General features: G+C 41.4%; 1 protein-coding gene across 1 annotated transcript in view; it reads right to left on the bottom strand.

The window, feature by feature from the left end:
- LOC147458466 (histone chaperone ASF1B-like) overlaps positions 1 to 17,886 on the bottom strand; it is a 28,297-nt gene extending 10,411 nt beyond the window's left edge. Inside the window, exons 1-2 of the mRNA XM_086513094.1 lie at positions 17,556 to 17,886; positions 16,976 to 17,091 (exon numbers count right to left, since the gene is read on the bottom strand). Coding sequence (XP_086369220.1) covers positions 16,976 to 17,091; positions 17,556 to 17,664 — 225 coding nt within the window. The 5' untranslated portion in view covers positions 17,665 to 17,886. The remainder of the gene's footprint in view (positions 1 to 16,975; positions 17,092 to 17,555) is intronic.
- Positions 17,887 to 21,975: the final 4,089 nt, after the last annotated feature.

A 21,975-nucleotide genomic window follows, 5' to 3' on the forward strand; every position in this document is an offset into this window, starting at 1 on the left:
TCCTGCACTTAAACAAGTCAAGAACAAATCAATATCATATTATCGAGAATCCCAATTCATAAAGTTATATAGCAAAATACTATCAGCTCACAATATCCCTGAAACTCAAAAGAGATATCAATGACTTTAGTATCAAAAATCAAGACAATCTGTTGACAAAAGAGCGGAGCGACTCTCCTCTTGTGCATACCCGCTGCGCCACATTCCGCCCAAGCTAAGTTCCGAGTTCCATTTAGAATAAACTATGCTAATCCAAATGCTTCAAGGTAAAGATTCACAATATGAGGATTATCTGCTAGGTCCTCCTCCTCCATCCACTTCACATCCAATGCGGGATAGTTCTTGAATTTAACCAAGAACCTTCTTATCGCCTTACGCTTAATCTTTCTATCTTTATGTGCCAATATTTGTTCCGAAACAAGGATCTCCTCGTTTTCTTCCACTTCGGGTTGCTCATCAAGCTCTCAATCTTCGGAGCACATCGCCTTTAAAAGGCATCAAGAGACTCACATGAAAAGCAATGTAAATTCTCCAAGTATCGAGCAGCTTCAATCGAAAGAAGACATCATTAATCTTTTCGGAAATCTGAAAAGGTCCATAGTATTGCATGCTAAGCTTTGGAAAAAGCCACTCCTTTCTTTTTTTCTTGCTCAGGCGTGCCTTCTCAAAACGTAAGAGCACCCAATTATTCTCCTCTAATTTCAAATCGTGACGATGTCGATCCGCTGCCTTTTTGTGTCTTTCTTAAGATTTTTGCAAAGCCTCCCAGACCTTGGCAAAACCCGTGTCCAAGTCCTGCGTGTACTCATCAGATTCAAAAATCCTATCTTTCTTACTTAGGAAAGATGGAACCTTCGTAGCACCTTCAATAATCTCAAATGGCCTTCCCCATCGAAGAGTCTATCATGTTATTATAAGCAAATTCCACCAAAGGTAAAAACTTTTCCCATTGAGTCTTCTGGTCCGAGATGTAAGACTTCAATAAATCTAGTAACACTGAATTAGCAATCTCTGATTGCCCATCAGTCTGTGAGTGGAATGATGACGAGAACTACAACCGCGTGCCATTGTTCTCCCAAATAGTCTTCCAAAACAAACTCGTGAATCTGGGGTCCCTGTCAAAGACAATCGTCTCAGGCATACCATGTAATCTGAAGATCTGGGCCACAAACAATCTCGCTAAGTGATCCGGCTTGATTGTTTTCTTCACTAGAATAAAATGAGCTTGCTTGCTAAATCTGTCAATAACAATCCGAATACCATCATGACCACTCAATGTTCTCGAGAAATCAAAAATGAAATCCATTACAATACTTTCCTAAGGACAGGTGGGTATGGATAAAGTTGTAACAATCCCTATGCTTTATGCTTGTCAAACTTGACCTTCTGGCATACCAAGCAACTACGTACAAAATCGTCCACGTCCTTCTTGAGTCTCGACCAATAGAAGTATCTCTCTACACCTTTCAAGGTGGTAGCTTGCCACAGCGACCTGTAAAAGGTGGACAGTTGCATTCGATTAAAACATTTTCCCTCAACGGCTGTGTAACGCACAACATTGTTTTCCTCATCAAATAGCCATTCCGAATGGAATATCCGTATCCAAGTGAAAATACCTGCAAAATCTGTATCCGTGACATATTGATCGACCATATCATCGAAGCTCCTATGGTATACATCACGGAAATAGCCAGAATCAACGGCTTCCGAGACAAAGCATTTGCTACCAAGTTCTTTTGTCCTTGCACATGGACAATTTGGAAGTGAAACTGTGACAAGATGTTCGCCCACCTCATCTGCTTTTTCGATAGCTGCTTCTGTGACAAGTGGCGTAAACTCTGATGGTCTTTGAAGACAGTAAAATCCGCTCTGAGTAGGTAATGTCGCCACTGAGTAAGAGCATGGATAACCGCCAGAAGCTCTTTCTCATAAATTTGTGCTATCAATTCCGACATTGAAAACTATCGGCTTTCGTAGGCAATGACATAGCCTTCTTGCATTAAGACCGCACCCAAACTACGACCACAAGCATCGCAATATACTTCGAAGGACTTCTGCAAATCCGGCAAAGTCAAAATTGGTCATGTAGTCAATTTCTCTTTCAAAGTCTGAAAGACTCTCACCTCTGTGGGGTAGGTCCCCACGAGAAAGGGACTCCTTTCTGCGTCAACATATGCATAGGGGAAGCAACCTCTACAAACTTTCTAATGAACCGCATGTAGTACAAACACCAACCCAAGAAGCTTCTAACTTCATGGACATTCTTCAAATCGGGCCAATCACGGATAGTCTCTATCTTAGCCGAGTCCATCTGCACTCCTGTTGCTGAAACAATGCGTCCCAAAAAGTAGGAAAAATTCACTTTTCTTCACATTAATCACCAACTTGTGATCTCTTAATGCCTGAAAAACCTGTAGCAAATGTTCTCTATGTTCTATCTCATTCTTGGAGAAAACAATGATGTCGTCAAAGAAAGTGGTCCCATCCGATCAAGTGTGATCTTGAACCACGCCGCCAATTCAGGTGAAATGAAGTTGGCCTTGGCTCCTCCATCAAAGAAAATCAAGGCTTCTTGGTCTTTCACTCTGCCCTCGACAAAGGTTTGTACTCTCGTCCATCGTGCTTGGGTCAATGCCCATGCAATCTGGAACCAGTCCTGCTTTCATCTTGCATTTTCGTCCAAATTTCTCATCCGCTTTCGAATCCTTAAGCTTTTCTTCATCTTTGTCGTTTTGTTCTTTCGGTGCCTTTTTAGGGCACTTCACGCAGATGTGCCCAGTTTCCCCGCATCCAAAGCACTTCCCTTCTTTGATGTAGTTAGCTCTCTCTCGAAGAGTAAGCTTGGGTCGTGCATCCTTTTCTTTCTTTTCTGGGTTTCTCTTCTTCTTTCTACTTTCATTGTTCGAATTCTGTTCCGTCCTTTGCGTCATGATTTCATCGATGGAGTAGGTCAAATTGCTTGAATGAATGGCAAAACCCTGTTTCGCATGACTTATCAATTCTTGAATGGAATCTAACTTTTGCTCTAGGCAGTGATCTCGGATCTCTGTAGGAAGCCCCAAGGTAAATCGCTTAATTTGCTATTTAAACGAGATCTTCTAAAATTAAGAAGCTCGTAGAAAAGAGCTCCAAAACCTCTCGTAGTATGTGTCCAATGTATCCTTCTTGGTCATCCGAAGATGGTTCCAAGCAGTTTATATATCGAGTTCGTACTCTCGATTCAACCAAGAAGAAATAAAAAGCCTTTATACTTCAACCATTTAACTAGTGCTTTCTGTAACAGACTTGGACACTCCAAGTCAAGAATCAACCGCGACAGCACCAAATAACCACTTCAAAACAATTCACAGATCACAATAGATTTGCACTGGCCCGACGAAGTTCCGTGCCTAGAGATATTGGCCCCAGAGATTGACGCCCCTTTCGGTATTTCTTTTTATATTAATCAATCATCAAAGTACAAGAGAGCGGTTAGGGTTTCACTCTCAGACTCTGCGTCCAGATGCTCTGAGAAGTGAGGCCCTCACCACTAATTTAAAGGTTACAAGGGATGCCCAAAAGCAAAGCACCAAAAGCTTCAAATCAAAAGCAATTGCTCTCTCTCTCTCACAGAGAGTCAAAACATGAAAGCAAAAGCATTCTCTCTCTCTTTCTCATTTAAGTAGAGAAAAAGCGAAATTTGCGTCGCTCATCATTTTCCAAAAAAAATAAATTAATAAATAAATAAATTTCAACCTCCGCGATTTTCGGAAATTAGGGTTTTTGACAGAAATTAGGGTTTCTGCTGTCCGCCACGTCATCACTTTGTGACATACCCCCCTCTTGAAAGCATTGTAATCGACCGCGATTACGCCTGCAAAACCGACAAAAGCCATAAACCGTCTTAGCAGACACTGACTGTTAATACCTACGTACTAGGAACACACATCTAGCACATGTACAAAATCGACAGTCACATCACAGGACATCACCAGACATCACAAGACATCACATGACAATTAACATTCATTCGGATCTTAGACCATGATTTATCGGCAATGTAGCTAACAATCACATCTAGGTCCAATCGAGACCTCAACGATGTCCGATTGACTAACCCCTATTGCAACCATGTCTATTCGAGATCAATCAGACCAAAATGTTGCAATCATTTCGGCTATCAGTTCCTGCACTCACAAGAAGTCAAGAACAAATCAATATCATAATCAAGAATTCCATTTCATAAAGTCATCCAGCAAAATACTGTCAGCTCTCTGTATCCTTGAAGCTCAAAGAGACATCAATGACTTTAGTATCAAAATCGAGGCATCTGTTGACAAAGGAGTGGAGTGACTCTCCTCTTGTGCATCCCACTGCACCAGATCTCCGGCCAAGCTGAATTCTGCGTTCCGTTTGGAGTAGACTATGCTAAACCAAAACATCGAGGTAAAGTTTCACAATCCGAGGAGTATCTGCTAGGTCCTCCTCCTCCATCCACTTCGCATCAAATGCAAGAAAGTTCTTGAACTAAACCAAGAACCACCTTCGGACTTTACCTTTCTTCGTATCGTTATGTGCCAAAATCTGTTCAGGAACAAGGATCTCCTCGTTTTCTTCCACTTTGGGTTGCTCATCAGGCTCCCCATCATCAGACACATCACCCTTAACAGGTTTCAAGAGACTCACATGCAATGCATTGTGAATCCTCCAAGTATCTAGCAGTTTCAATCGGAAGGAGACATCATTTATCTTGTCAGTAATCTGGAAAGGTCCTTAGTATCACATACTAAGCTTTGGAAAAAGCCTCTCCTTTCTCTTTTTCTTTCGCAGGCGTGCCTTCTCAAAAGTAAGAGCACCCAATCATCCTCCTTCAATTTCAAGTCGCGACGATGGCGATCCGTTGCCTTTTTTTGTCGTTCTTGAGACTCCTGCAAAGTCTCGCGAACCTTGGCAAAAGCCGTATCCAAATCTCGCGAATATTCATCCGCTTCAAATTTCTAATCTTTCGTGCTCAGGAAGGATGGAACCTTCGTAGCACTTTCAACAATCTCACATGGCGTCTTCCCCGTCGAAGAGTGTATCGTGTTACTATAGGCAAATTCCACCAAAGGTAAGTTCTTTTCTCATTGAGTCTTCTGATGCGAGATAGAAGACTTAAATAAATCTAAAATCACTGAATTGGCAATCTCAGATTGCCCGTCAATCTACAAGTGGAACGATGCCGAGAATTGCAACCGCGTGCCAATGTTCTCCCAAATTGCCTTCCAAAACAAACTCATAAATCAGGGGTCTCTGTCGGAGACAATCGTCTCAGGCGTACCATGTAATCAGAAAATCATCGTGATCATTCTGTATTCTCGGGAGATCAAAAAAAATGAAATCCATTTCAACATTTTCCCAGGGGCGGGTGGGTATGGATAAAGGCTGTAACAATCCCTGTGCCTTATGCCTGTCAAACTTGACCTTCTGGCATACCAAGCAACTGCACACAAACTCTTCCACATCCTTCTTCAGTCTCCGCCAAAAGAAATCTCTCTACCCCTTTCATGGTGGTAGCAATGCCGCGGTGACCCGTAAAAGGTGGACAGTGGCAATCAGTCATAACCTTTTCCCTCAACGGCTGTGTAACGCACAACATAGTCTTTTTCATCAAGTGGCCTTTCCGAAGGGAGTCTCCCGCTATTGTCTTCCCATCTCGTATCCGTATGAAAATATCTGCAAAATCTGTATCTGTGGCATACTAATCGACAATATCCTCGAAGCTCCTATGATGTATCGCGGAAATAGCCAAAACCAACGGTTTTCGAGACAAAGCATTTGCCACCACATTCTTTTGTCCCTGCACATGGACAATCTGGAAGTGGAACTGTGACAAGATGTTCACCCACCGCATTTGCTTTTCCGAAAGCTGCTTCTGTGACATGAAGTAACGCAAACGCTGATGGTCTGTAAAGACAGTAAAATCCGCTTCGAGTAGGTAATGCCGCCACTGAGTAAGAGCGTGGATAACCGCCAAAAGCTCTTTCCCATAGATTTGTGCTGTCGTCTCCGGCCTAGAGAACAAACGGCTCTCGTAAGCTATGACATGGCCTTCTTGTATCAGGACCGCACCCAATCTAGGACCACAAGCATCCAATATACTTCAAATGACTTCTGCAAGTCCGGCAAAGTCAAGTCTGGTCCTGTAGTGAATTTCTCTTTCAATGTCCGAAAGGCAGTCACCTCTGTGGGTCCCCACGAAAAAGATACTCCTTTCTGTACAAAGGGAAAGCAACCTCTGCAAACTTTCGTATGAATCGCCTATAGTACGAACACAGTCCCAAGAAGCTTCTAACTTCATGCACATTCCTCAAATCGGGCCAATCACAGATAGTCTCTATCTTGGCCGGGTCCATTTGCACTCCTGCTGTGCTGCTGACACAATGTGTCCCAAAAAGTGTATCTCTGGTAGGAAAAATTCACTTTTCTTAACATTAATCACTAATGTGTGATCTCGTAATGCCTGAAAGACTTGAAGCAGATGATCTCTGTGTTCTGCCTCATTCTTGGAGAAAACAATGATGTCGTCAAAGAAAGTGCCAACAAATAGCATGTACTCTCGAAAAATTCTATCCATCATCCGGGTAAATGTCGCAGGAGCATTGGTTAAGCCAAAAGGCATCACCAAAAACTCAAATAACCCAAAAGTCGTCCGAAAAGCTGTCTTGTAGACATCTCCTAACGCTATCCTGATTTGATGATATCCACTCTTCAAGTCAATCCTGCTAAAGCACGAGGATCCCTGTAACCTATAATCGATGCACATTCTCCAAGATCCGTCTTTCTTCAAAACCAACAACACTGGAGAGCAATACGGTGAAGTACTAGGCTAGACAAGACCCTTTTCCAAGAGGTCTTTCACTGAGTTCATAATCTTTTCATTCTATACTCGGCTCACACGATAAGGTGGCCGATTCGGTGGCGTGCTTCCAGATATCAGATCAATGGTATGATCTTCAAGCCCTCTCAAAAGCAATCGACATGAGCGTGGAGAAAAAAATCTTGGCGTTCCTTTCTTCAGATCAAAACATATTCAACTTTTATCCATCGTTCAGTTCTCCCAAAAGAATGAGTAAGCAAACTGAAGTTCATCAAGTACAATCTCTAAGCCCTTCATTTATCAAAGTCGCTTTCTCGGCTCGGTAGTCAACCACGACGTAGTTCTTGTGGTACCAAGGGATCCCGAGTAGAACGTCACTCGCGTGCCCTGAACACCCCTGTCATTGCAAGCGAAGTTTGCCAATGCTCGGTGTAATGGCAACATCCCATCCGAGTGCCAATCGAACTACCTCCGCCTGTGGCGTCAGTCTGTCGGACGTAGTTCCAAATCGAACCGCCAATTCCAAGTGAAAAGAAGTTGGCCTTGGCTCCTTCAAAAGAGCTTTCTAATCCTTCACTTTGCCCTTTCCCAAGCGTTGCTTCTTGCTTCGCTTTTTACCTTTTCTGTCTTCTTCACTCGAATCCGAGGAGCTAGAAGAACTGTCAGAAGAAGAAGAAGAAGAACTGGATAGGTCTTCAAACTTGATGCGCTTCTTCAATTTCTTTGCCTTGTCAAATGTCGACCGACGACCCAAATATCCCGAGAAGTCAGTGCCTTTCTTATGCTTTTTGCTGTGCTTTTTGGCTTTCTTTTGCGTGTCAAAAAGCTGAGCAATCCGTGCATCAACCACGTTCTCCAGTTCCTTCTCCGTATATTTCTTGGAGGCAGAAGGTTTCTTGAGAGCGGGTTTCGGGAGTGGTGTTGTGGTTCTCTGCCACTCCGTCTGTACCTCTTCGAAAGAGGTCTGGTTCATATATTTTGCCATCTTCGGGTCCTCGGCAAAATTGAGCATCATCTTTGTTGCATCGCCGATCAACTGGCGACGCTCTATCTCTCGCCGCTCCGCCTAAGTAGGCCAAGGCAGGCCATACTCTCTGCCTGAATCTTCGTTGTGATCCCAGCCCGCATCTCCAGATGCAGAGGGAGTCGACTAATCATTGCCTGAAGCCATAGGTGCCGCGGAAAAAAAAATTCGGGGATCGGATTTCCCGTAGAAGAGAAATCGGCCGTGCTCTGATACCACTGTAATAAACTTGGACACTCCAAGTCAAGAATCAACCGCGACAGCACCAAATAACCACTTCAAAACAATTCACAGATCACAATAGATTTGCTCTAGCCCGACGAAGTTCCGTGCCTAGAGATATTGGCCCCAAAGACTGGCGTCCCTTTCGGTATTTCTTTTTATATTAATCAATCATCAAAGTACAAGAGAGCGGTTAGGGTTTCACTCTCAGACTCTGCGTCCAGATGCTTTGAGAAGTGAGACCCTCATCACCAAGGTTGTTTCCGTACGTACGTACGTACGGTATGGTTCCGTACCGTACGGTGCATCCGTACGGTATCCGTACGTACCCAAAAAAAATGAAAAAGAAAAAAAATCGCCAACGGTGCCTATTCCCCGTGATCGGATTAGGTGGGCGAGACCTTTAATAAGTCCACCTATCGTATACTGGTTATTATCACAACAGAGAATCAGAGAGTAGAACAAAGTCTCTGCACAGTGTCTGCACAGAGACCAAGGAAGGATTTGCCGCCACCGATAAGGTTCTTTCTCCCTCCCTCCCTCCCTCTCTTTGTGTTTAGAGTCTGCAAGGAGGCACTCTAGAGTCCTGACCTCGCGAAAGATTGTAAGTTTTGTGTTCAACTTGGAAGTGTGCGTTAATTGTGTTGCAGAGTTATCTAGCGGTTACTTAACTTGGGGTGATTTTAAGTGTTTTTTGAAAGTTGTGGCTATGTTTAAGTATTGTGCAGTGTTTTTAAACTAGATAGGTTGTATATAAATTTGAAATTCTTTGTATTTAATATACTACGAATTTTACGTACCTTATGGCTCAATCCATACGATACAACGTACAGTACGTACCAAACACGTACCGAATACTACGTACCTTACAACCTTGCTCACCACTAATTTAAAGGTTACAAGGGATGCCCAAAATCAGAGCCCCAAAAGCTTCAAATCAAAAGCAATTGCTCTCTAGCTCTCACAGAGAGTCAAAACATGAAAGCAAAAGCATTCTCTCTCTCTTTCTCATTTAAGTAGAGAAAAAGCGAAATTTGCGTCGCTCATCATTTTCCCCAAAAAAAAAAAAAAAATCAACCTCCGCGATTTCTAGAAATTAGGGTTTTTGGCAAAAATTAGGGTTTGCAAGAATTTTAGGGTTTCTGGTAGAAATTAAGGTTTCTACTGTCCGCCACGTCATCACTTTGTGGCACTTTCTTGTTCAAGTTCGAGCATTTTCCTTGAAGTATGAGGTAGCCCTTCGAATCTTGAAGTGCTCTGAGTAATGTCCTCCAGAGAAAGCTATGTCAAACTGCTGTATGAAAACCAAAGCCTTCGAAGCATCTCGAAATCCAAAAAACGTGTCAAATTTAATTGATTGTCCACCTTTAAACTCTCGGGCTTTCTTGCTTTTATCTTCGAAGAAGTCGTACTGGTTGGCTTTATAAAACTTCTTCATAAAATCTGTTGTCGTCAGAGTCCGAACTATCCGAAGATGAGTCCTTTGTAGAACTGTCAACAACCGGGCGAGATTTAGACTTCTTTGCCTTTTTCTTGCCTTTTCCGAAGCATTGCTTTTTGCTTCGCTCTTTCCCTTTTCTGTCTTCTTCGCTCAAATCAGAGGAGCTAGAAGAATTGTCAGAAGAAGAAGAAGAACTGGGTACTCCTTCAAATCGCACATTTTGCTTTCTTGCCGAGGCAAATGTAGATTGACGACCCAAATAACTTGGGAAGTCAATGCCTTTCTTTTGCTTTTTGTCGTGCTTTTTAGCTTTGTTCTGCGCATCAAAAAGCTAGCTAATCCGTCCATCAACCGCCTCTTCTAATTCTCTCTGTGTAAACATCCTTGAGTGAGTGAGCGCCGGTTTGAGGGGTTGCTCCGTGGTTTGCAACCACTATGAGTGCACCTCGTCGAAGGAGATTAGGGTGAAAATTTTTGCAAGTTTAGGGTCCTTCGCAAAATTCATCAACTTTGTCGCATCATCGACCAATCTTTGATGTTCCGTCTCTTCAAGCTCCACCTGAGTAGGCCGAGACGAGCCGTACTCCTCACATGAATCTTCTTCGTGATCTCTTTTCGCATCTCCAGATGTAGAGAAAGTCGATTGACCTTTACTTGAATCCATAAGTGCCGCGTAGAAAGGATCGGATTTCCCGATAGAAGAGAAATCGACGCGCTCTAATGGGACACTCCAAGTCAACAATCTACCACAACACTACAAGGATTCACTTCAAAACAATTCACAATTTGATTCGACACCGACCCGATGGAGTTTCGTGCCATGAGGTATTGGCCCCAAAAATTGACGCCGCTTTCGGTATTTCTTTTTATATTAAATCTGTTGCACAGTACACTCTCAGACTCTGCGTCCAAATGCTCTGAGAAGTGGAAGCCCAAGCCACACTTATAAAGATTTACAAGGAATGTCAAAAGCAGAGCCCCAAAAGTTGGAAATCCAAAAGCTCTCAAGCCTTTTTAAAATAAAGCAATTCTTTTCCGCAAAGCTTTTACTAAAACTTACGTAGAGTAAAAAGCTGCCAAAATTCAGCGTAGGTTTTTCGTACAACCTGCCTACACTTTTTGCGCCGCAAAAAGCGAAGACTACCGTACAATCCTGCCATGTCAGTTACCTACGTGAATTTCGGGTTTTTTGCCACGTATCATTGCAACCTTTCACGGGGCCTATCAACCGGGGGTGTGTGGGTGCTCTACTGCCCCTTGTCCAAGCCATGCCACATCACCAATTTGTGACACGATACATCTAAAGTAGAGATTCCAACTCTTGATGAGGTATGCTCATTAAAGCATTTACTTGGGATCATCGAGAGAGAGCATCAACGACTACATTCTTGCTTAGAGAACGATCATCGATGCATATTTGAAAAGTGCAGCCTTTCTTCTGAACAAGCAATACTGGTGAACAATAAGGAGAAGTACTAAGGTCTTCTCCAAAAGTTCATTTGAATGTTTAAGAATTTCTTGTTGTAAGAAACTAACTCTGTAAGGTGGTTGATTTGGGGGTGAATTGCCAGAAATTAGATCAATTCAATAATCTTCCGATCGCTCAAGAGATAATTCAACTAGGAGAGTGTTAGTAAAGCAATTTTGATACTAATTAAGAAAAGTTAGGCGATCTTTATCGAATTTTAACAACCATGAGCATAGGTCAATCACTAGCACTTGCATCTACATCATATTGCAACCCTTTGAGCAATTTATTATTTACACAAATCTGGGATAGAGTGAATTTTAAAATGCCAAGGCATTCCCAAAATAACATCGTATCCTTGTATTCAAGCGACTAGGAAAGACTCTTAATCAAAGTACTTCCCGATCTTCAAATTCAAATGCCCTTGCATTGAAGTAAAGTTTGTGGTCACCCCCTCGAAGGCTACACCATAACTAATTGGTTCCCAACCTCCTCTAAGAGACCCAAAGATTCTAAGGTGTCCAACCAAATGAAGTTATCTGTTGAGCCTGGATCAAATTGGATCAGGACTCTCTGACCATTCAAGTTGCCCCACCTCTTGAGTAACTACCTTATTCCTTTCTCCTTCCTAGTGTTAGCTTTTGTCATCAGGGACTGAATTTGATGCAAGAGGAGAGCCTTTTTTTAGATGTGGGCAATCTAATTTCCTGTGGCCTTTCTCGACACAATAAAAATATTTTTTCCTTTTTCATGTAGACCTTCAACTGAGAGGGAGTCAAAAATTTACTCTTCTTAGCCTCTTCTCTAAGCCTTTGGTACTTGTCTCAATAAAGAGGATCTTCTACTTTGAATGAAAGATACTAAACTCATGTTTACGAGGAGTTCCTTTCAAATGCAAATTACTGGCTACCAAGGCGGATTGAATCATAAAATAAAAGTTGTTTCGAGGATACAACTTCAAGCTTTTCTGATGTATCGGTTGAAGTCAAAATTCAAACTTGTGCATCTTCTCTTCATCAGAAACCTTCATTACGGGAGTGACTTTGAGGAGAATCTCCCAAAACTTATCAACATAGTCAAAAATAGCTTCAATTTCTTTTGGGAGAGCCAATCCCATTCTTTCTTTACATTTGTCTTGAGAGTCTAGAGAAAGGAACTTAGCAATCTTTGGATTTGCACCCTTCCAGAATTGTAATAAGCCACCAATTGCTAGCTGTATCGTTCAAGGTTTTGAGCATTCTAGGATGTCTTTTGCAAAGGCCACTCCGAACTGACAAATGAAAGCTAGAGCATTGTTGATCACCCTTCTCCTTTTGTAGCATTCGAATTTGAGGTCCTTATCTCAAGCTTTGAATGTCTTCTTCTTCTTCTTGTGGTGTCGGGACCGCTTCTTGGAGATAGTTTAGGAATATTTGTGCTTAGGGAATTTGTGTTGACTCTTCCTTTGATCCTCGTCTTGCTTTCTTGCTTCCAATGGAAGATCTACAACCGTGTTTGGATGCAATTGGAGACCCTTATCAAGAATGATATTATCCAAGTTCTTCATAAAAGAGTAATTTAGCAAGAAACTCGATGAAGGGAATTCGTATTGTTGAGAGATTTCCATTGCAAGATCCCTATGCAGTTGTGTTGAAGTCCCAATCTAAGGAATTTCTTGAGTAGAGGAATTTTGAGGTGGCTCCTCCACTATCTTTGCTTTCCCTTTTTCAAGGGTCTAAAGCACTTATTGCACTTTTGGCTAAGAGAGAGCGGCCTATAGTTCTACGATCTACTTCCTAAGCTGCTCAAGCTCTTCTGCTTCTCCTGCCATGACAAGTTTCTTTTTTCTTTTTGTCAAGGATCGTCTCATCTTAGGAGAGACTTGAAGGTCTAGTTTTACACATAATTTGATTGAAATTCAAACTTGTAAAGATTAAAATACACTTCAAACTCAATGCTCAAGACTTAAAACTCACTGCATGGCTTACAAAGACTTTTATTAAAGACCCCTTTATTAAAAAGCACAACTCCTAAGTTTTAAAAGGATCCAATTTTTTAACAACAGTACATCCAAAGTGTTTTAGTGCTTAATCATCTTTATGGCCCTCTAGCTCTTGTTTAGAGAGGAGCCTATTCCACTAGACATTTGTTCAAGCCAAAATATTGAAATCATCAATAAGATCCCTCAACCCCATTCCTTTACAACCCAACCTTCTTCAACTAACATGCAATGGTCAACATTGAGGCAAGGCCGAAGATCTCACTCTTGTGTTGGTGTTAATGGACATCTTTGAAGCACGTCTACTTCAACCACAAGTGGAATAATGTCCTCACAATTCACAATTGTCACAAAATGATGAAGTGGCACCAAGGTCCGATATACCATAAGGATCGAGTGGAGCAATAAAAGAGAGACCGAACTAACATTCATACAACCAACAAAATGTAGCATGAAACACGACATGGCAGCCTACATGGAAATTAGGCTACCATTGCAGTTCTTGAAATGGCAACATTCAAACAAGGGATATTGGTTAAGTTGCTTTTTGGCCCTTTCGTAGAAACAAAAGATTTAAATGCTTTTAAGCACTATAGTATTTAGCATATGTTTTCTGTAGTTTTAGCAAGCCCGATGCCTACAAATGAGAAGGGTGAGAGGGCTTAAGCCTCACACAACACTTATAAATGTAAACTTTATCGATACAAAAAGATAACAAAGGGGTACCTATTGAGAAGTCGATATTTCTTCCATTGGGGATCTCCACCCCAATGTGTATCTTGACTAGCGAGTTCCAATGCTTTCATAGCACAAGCCGACTTTTCTCTTGCAAAGAGTGATCCAAACCACAATAATTGACCATGGAGACAACAGCTCTTATTGGCCTTAACTCTAACACAAGGAAAGAGCAAGAATACACAAGAGTGATAGTTCAAATAAAGGATGTTGAAGATAAGGAAGGTGACAACAAAGGAGCAAGAAGAAGCTTGTGATGACGATGACTGTGAGGAGCATAGTCCACACGATGTGGACTATGCTTAAGAAATTGAAGCCAACATTGTCATGGATCATCTTCTTGCTTGTTCTAAAAATCCACTCTATGCAATGTACACGAAGGTCAAGCCTATGAATACAATCATCAACATTGGAAAGGGATAGACAACCCTCAATTGAAAGCAAAAAAGATATTAAAAGCAACCAAAATTTCTAGCAACAAGAAGTGTTTCAACTTTGTTGCTAAGCAATAGCAGCTGTAACTGGAGGGCACCACCACCAACGGAAAAGAACAAACTAAACAAACTTTAAACTTTTCAAAACAATTGCACTGAAAGAGATACACAATACACGAGACATGAAGTGGCATAGTTCACCCCAAGAGAGCATTGGTCCCAAACAATGGCACCTCTTTCGATACTTCTTTATACTGCTTCAACACAGTACAAGGTTTGTGGCTCTTGCTTTGCCTCCACTATTGCTAGAATGCCAATGAAGAAGCCCACCAATCTATTGAAAGACCCCAAACCATCCAAAAGCAGTTTACATGAAAAGCTTTAAGTTTTGAAGCATCTAGTTCCCAAAAGCTGATGCTAAAAGCAACCATTGCAAATTATGAAAATCCGTACACTACCACGTCAACATGCGCAAAATACGAAAGTTCGTGTAACTACCACGACATCAACATATCAGCTCAATTTACGACTGTCCAAACAACCTACCACGTCAACATCTTCTACAATGGGTCTTGGATAAGTGTGAGTGTGACTGAACTTGAAGTCCAATCCCCTCTAGACACACACATTACCAGAAGAAGCTCGTTATTCACATAAGCAAAGTTCAATCTTCTCAACAAGATGTAAGTGCGTGAGCATCGATGTGCTACGAATATCAAATGGATTGAGCAACTACAAGGCCTCAGATAACAAGATGTAAGTGTGTGAGCATAAGTCTACTTCGGACATAAAATGGATTGAACAACTTTACTCTAGGCTACTTTAGGCCCCATTGGACAAAGGTCCAATAAGGTGCTGGTTAGGATTTTAATCCTAACCCTAATACTTCGACGAGGATCTGTAAGTTGGTGAGAACTCCGTCTTCTTCTACTTTTGCTAGAGTTTAGGCCCCTCGGCCAAGATCTGCAGGTTGGCTAGGGTTAGGGCTAGGATGTCTAACCTTGCAATCTTCAATGGCTTAATACATAAGCACTTTGTGACATCACTCCTTCATGAAAGAAGAGTAATTGTCCGTGATTACATCTGGAAAACAACTCAAGTTGGCTCAATAATTTCAGAGGGTCATTCGGTTTTCCCAATCGAAGTACTTGATATTCCGACGTAGCAAAATAAACCATCACACCCTTTTGACAAGGGGAAAAAAAGTTGTCTACTCTTGGAAGGACCCGTATGCTTTCAAAAAAGCACACGATCGAAGCTCTGCTCTGACACCACAGTATCGGAAGGCTACCACATGCCAATGAAAAAGAGCAGACACAATAGACTATAGAAGATTCAAAACAACTAAACTGAAAGAGATGCAGGACACACGAGACACGGAGTGTGGTAGCAAACAATGGCGTGCCTTTCAATATCATTTCAACACAATACAAGGTTTGTGGCTTTTGCTTTGCTTCCGCTCTCGTTGATATGCTAAAGAAGAAGCCTACAAATCTATTTAAAGGCCCCAGGCAATCCAAAAGCAATTTACACGAAAAGCTTGAAGTTCAAAAACATCTGATCCTCGATAGCTAGCGCTAAAAGCAACCAACGCAAATTACCACTTCCACTTCAACATGCACACAACACAAGCATCCGTTTAGCTGCTACATCATCAACATGTCAACGCAATTTACAACCATCCATACAACCTGCCACATCAACATCTTCTACAATGGGTCTTGAGTGTGTGTATGTGTGACTACTTTACTTTACGCCCCATCAAACAATGGTCCCATTTGCTCGAGATTAGAATTTTAATAACTGACGAGAATATAACTCTCTCTTATTGCACACAAGTTGTTGCATAACACTAGGCCTTTTTCTCGATTGTAAAGTGCAAAATCAAGTGTTACTTCTACACTTACACAAAAGCTAAAAATTCATAAAATATCTTTAACTTGGTGCCAAAAAGCACCAAAAATCAATGTCTCTCAATAACTAATGCCAAAAAACTTCTCCAACGCAAATATGCCGTCTATGTCTCTATCAGTATACTACCAAAAATTGCACCATGCTTAGCAACAGAAATCACAAGCTATACAACAAGAATTTGGGCAAGCAATATTCGTAAGGCTCGTCAACCTCCTTTTATTGTCTTTTCCTACCTTATTGTAAATTCTCAATAGACTTCCTTGTTTTAGAATGATCCTCCATCCACAAATTTAGGCTAAGCAAATGCTAACAGTTTGTATTGCTTCAAGCATCCAAATTGAACACTGAACATTAGTCACTCATGACAAGAATTTTCTTTGTTTTCCTTTCCTTCCCTCATATTCATGGCTTTCCTATACCAGGAAAACTACACCAAAGAAAATGAAGGGTTTTCAAATCCCTAGAAGATATACACTAGGGATCTCCAAGCCACATTAGTGCTTGCCATAGGGAAAATTCTAGGCAATCTTTTTAGCATATTTTTTAAGGGCATGAAGACCATAATGGAATTCCCAAAATATAGACATTAAGGACCTCCAAGCCAAAATTACCCGTGCCCTCGAACAAGCACCATGGTAACCTTCTTCGGTAAATTTTTTTTACTTTTTCAAAATTTTCATTATAGTCAAAGCAAATTCCAAATGCATACAGAATTTGACAAGCTCTACTCTTAGTTATTATTGATATACAGCTCTTGTATGGAATAAGGAGTTATATTCAGATTTATGGAACAAGAGTATGCAAACCGTATGATCAGAGAGTCAAGACACTTTTCAACATGAGATTTGAAGACTTTGTCCTGTACAACTCATAATACAACCACAGACAGTAAACTCTGAATAGTGCAACCATACAGCTCACCTGAAAAACAAACCGATAATTTCCAACATTTACTGGTCCCACAAGGACACTTTCCAACAGCTGGTCGTACTTCTCATCCTCAGCTGACCCTACATATATGAGCTTCCATTCCAGATCTGCAGGAAAACATGATAACTTCAAAAGTTACAAACTAGACAAGTGCTTGAAAAAAGCTTACTAGTTTTTCAGCTTGACAAGTGTTTCTCTCATCAAAATTTATTATCCCTACATCATAAAGACTTTGTGTGGGGCCTGGACTTCCATCACCATTCAAGTCATTTTGATTCTTAACTCATCATCATCAGTCTGACAGTCTCAACACTAGAGGTCTCACGAGGTTTGTTTTGGACATCCACACCCAGAGTGTTAAAAGCTGACCATCTAAGTAAAATCATGGAATTGATATGCCCACGCCAATAAAGAGGGAAGCTTCATTGTCTCCCTTCTTATTCCATGCACAACTTAGCAATCCAGCATGGTAAGACAAATGATATCGTGCCTCTTGCTGGAGAGAGAGAGAGAGAAGAGAGAGACCGAGTTGACCCAAAGACGAGCTTTGCAGCTGAAGAGTAGGACTTACCGTCGTTGAGAGGGAGGAGGCATTCGTAGGAGATCTCGAACTGGAAAGGATTGAGAAACATCGAAGGGTTATCGAGCACGGTCACGTTGGTTACATTGACAGCGCTCATGCTGTCTTTTGCGTAGAAAGGCCAGTTACAAGGACACCCGGAAACCCTAGCTTACAGCCAGTGAGTGGAGTCGCACTGCACTCTCGAGGTCGTCTGGGTAGAGGGCGGGAACGCTCTGCTTCCAGTATGGTTGGCGGGAAGAGAGAATGGAATGCCCTAGGGGCTGTCTCCTTTTGCATATTCAAAACAGATGGGTGGATTGAATACTAATTGGGTACCTACTACCTACTCGCTCGTCCTCAAGGTTATTTATTTATCTCCTTGATGCCTTCTGAGATTCTCCTCACCTCCAAGGCTTTGAAACTTAGCGTCACCGGAGTAAAAGTGTAGCTATATTGAGAACTGAACCCTCATAATTCTCTTGTTTAATTAAACTGTTGTTGTTGTACGCCACTCGCACCAGGGGTGCTAGCTATACATGGCAGACACCTACGTACTACACAAAGCATAAACCCGTTGTCTACTCCCCAGCCCCTCCCGCTCACGTTCCCCTCTCGTCTCCTTGGCTGCAACATGCAACGGCCTGCTGGGTCGTCCTCCAACGTAGACAACTCTAGGAACACCGCCTTGTGCATGCACCTCCCCACGGCTTACCCTTTATTTTCCCCGGAACGTATCTCCATGAGATTCGCGTTAACGTTTCTTTTTCAGAATGTGTTCGACCTACTAGCCAACTGCGATAGCCTATACGTTCCAACACCTGCAACTTTACCTCTAAATTTAAATGTAGGCTGTGAAAACCCTTCAAACTGAAGAAAATAAGTGTGAAATATGTCGACTTACCTCTACAATTTTCCACGTGAAGATTGGTCCAAGTTTTGGGGAAAGCATTGCCAAGAATGGTATGGGACCATGGGTGTATGTTGTGTGTTAGTGAGAGAAGAAGAGAAATCAAGTCACTTCACCTCTAGGACAAACAAGATGTATCCATGTTCTACCCAAGGGGGCTAGCTTAGCTGGAAGAGGGTTGGACTTGCATCACCAAGGTGGTGGCGAGTCGGGACCCCCACTAAGCGCCCTTGGCGATATCTCAAGGCAAAGGATGGTCCCGGGTGCCCGGCTTGATGCACGGTGTTGGTGGAATAAAAAATTTGACTTGTCAACAGTCTATAAAAAAATTAAAAGAAAGATGTATCCATGTCCTTGCATTTCACTTCAAATGCCATACATCGCATTAATGGAAGAGAAAAATAGAACTTGACCGCAACAAAACTCTATGTTGGCTTGGGTTGCATTTTTCAAACATTACTACAATTCTCAAAGATCCGAGAAGGTAGATGTCTTGATATTACGAATTTACTTTAGTACAAACTTGATGTGCCCTCATATGATGGCTTGTCCTCCTCTATATATGTCCCATTTTCATTCAGTTCTCTTACTTTTGCTAGTCCCCTTGAGCTATTCTTCGGTTGGAACGGTGTGAGCTCTTGTACAATCCATACCCAAGTTCCTTTTAAAGAGCTCATTTGTGCCATAATACATATCACCTCTCTGTGATTAAAGCACCCTACCTTTGCTTGTTTTCCCTCTAGTTTAGTGAACTTTCTCTATAAACTTTTCAACACATATGTCCCTCTTGTTGTTGCTGATGAGAGTCTTGTTCGCCGTTTTCCTAACTGTTGGCCAACCTTGAGTTGGCATTGTGCATTATCTACTCTTCCCTTTTCTTTAGGTGAAGAAAAACTTCCTTCAATACATTTGTTGAGTTTGCCTAGGATGTCATTCATTCCTTCTTGACCTATTCTTCATCCTCTACATGGGACTTCTAGCTCCTTACTTTCTAATCTCCTTTTCCTACAATCTCTTTTTAAGCTCTATTATCTACGTTCTTTTTTGCGAATTAAAGATGCTTTCATGGTTGCAAGTAAAGTCTTGAGCCAACTATTAGCTTCATCATAGGAAGTGGTACACTTGGTGCATTCATGGAGAGAGCCATTGCAAAAGACTTCTTATCGTGTATTGTCGCACACACAAGGGTATCACACATGGATAAAGAATATCCTTTGTCCTAAACCCCTAACCAAGGAAAACATCTTTCTACCTAGGTGGTGCTAAATTTTCCTGTGAATGGGTAACTTTGCTTATGAAGAAACTCCATTAAGTACTATAGAGGTCTCGTTTTGTGAGCAAGCCCTCTTCTTTTGTAGATGCAAGATGGGCTTTTGCTTCTAAGGTTTAAGGTTTGAGGTACATGATTGCAACTCCAAGCCCACAAATGTGCGAGCAAACTAGATGCGAACTAGCAAAAATTAGAGATAGAACGTGCACTTTAATGCAAAGAAGGATTTTTATTAGCTCTCTGGGGTTCCATGGTAGAGTAATGTTAATATAGCATGTGAGTTTAGCGGGATCCATTTTTATTAAAATAATTATGAAAAGTTCATAGACAGAAGGGGTCTTTTAATCAATCCCACGAGGAGACTTTTTAATTTATCAAAAAATGGAGCTCAATTTATTCATGCATATAAGAAAGGTCTCTTAAATGCCTTCACAAGCGCTAGCTTTACAGAGACTAACACTCTAGGGAGAAAGACAATGCTAGTTAAAGAGAAGCAAAGGGAGAGAGGGAGAAGATGAAGAGAAGATAGATTTTAATGTCGTGGGAAAAATTTCAAAAAATCCAAAGACCTATCAGATTGGGGGGGGGGGGGGAGAGAGAGAGAGAGAGAGAAGAAGTAGAAGAAAAATAAAACGAAGAGAACTTTTTATGTCAAAAGAACAATCTCAAAATAGCTTAAAGATCTATCTAACCAATATTGAAGTCAATACATGTTGAGAGAGAGAGAGAGAGAGAGAGAGAGAGAGAGAGAGAGAGAGAGAGAGAGTGGCTAAGTGGATATAGGATTTCAAGAGGAAGTTGCTAGGTGCAAGAGAGGGAGGAGAAGGAGATAATTGAGTGAGAGCCTGATAGAGCAAGCTACTTGTTGTGCCCCTCCTTATCCCATCATTGCTTAGATCCACTCCCCCTACACATCACTAACCTTACCCTTAATCCCTATGTCACCTCTTTTTGTCTCACTGAGATCAAACTCTATTTTAGCTGAAGAACCTAGCGCAGATGTCGTAGATGTATAAGATGCACCATTCTTGGTCAATGACAAGCAAACATCTCTTGCCCCTGCAATGTCAAACACTAAAACATTGGCCAAGTGTGCCACCTCTTGAAGACATGTAAGCAAGAGGAACGCTAAAGGTGAATGTGACATCATCGTCACTAGCATATGAAGCCACCGCTCTAGCATGTTTCAAAACCATCTATGCATCTCACATGCATCAATGTCGCTGCCTCATACATCAAAAGCAATGACACCTAATGTGCTACGTGTGACCAAAATGCCAACCGTGCAAGGATTAACATGAACAAGACCTCCGTCTCTCATGAGTCATGTCTATAGACTCTTAAACGTCACACTAACCCTTATGTTGTAAACAATTGGGGTTAAGTTGTAGTAAAAGAAACACCATCTCAAATGGTACTAGAAGACTATGTCTTAGACAATTTAGGAATTTTGAGGAGGCTCAAAACTGACAACCCAAGACTGAGGTGTGTTATTGGGAATGAGCGCAATCACCAAAGAATTTTTACACCTTGCATCCCAAATTAGGATCATCCAACAAGCATATCCTTTGTAAAGTTCAACCACCAACTTCACATGGATAGATGAATGTGAAGAATCATTTTAAAAGTTGGACGCTTTTGTATTTTATCATATTCTCATTTCCAAATTGGAATACGATTTTTCATTTGCATGTTGACACATCTAATTTTGCCATAGGGTGTGTATTGGCATAACCTAGTGAACACACGACAGATTTTCCAATCAACTATGTGAGTAGCCAACAATATGAAGCGGGGAAACATTATACCATGATAGAGAGAGAGAGATGATATATATTGTTAAGATATTTCAGCATTAACTCTTAGCTAACAAGTTTTCATTCATTGTAGACCATCAAGACCACCTCTATCTAGTAAACAAACGTTGTAATATTTGGTCCTATTAGTAGATGGTTTATTATATTGTTATGATTTGACTTTATTTCATTGTAAAGAAGAATAACTCACATCAATGAGCCAATCATCTATCCAAGTCTTCATCAAATAAAGCACCAAAAAGACTAGATGATGACCTCCCAGTTGGCTATCGTTTCTCTAATGAGATGGCACACAGGTGGTCTAAAGACGTAGTGACTCTTATGAAATTGGCCAATTCGATACGGAGATTCCTTTACCTTTGAATCCTTGAATGCTTATCTTTTCTCTATTGATATGGTTTCTAGGTAGTCTCGAGATATAGTCTCTTATGACGA

This window comes from Adiantum capillus-veneris, chromosome 5, assembly GCF_014529385.1.
Source record: "Adiantum capillus-veneris isolate H3 chromosome 5, ASM1452938v2, whole genome shotgun sequence".
NCBI lineage: Eukaryota > Viridiplantae > Streptophyta > Polypodiopsida > Polypodiales > Pteridaceae > Adiantum > Adiantum capillus-veneris.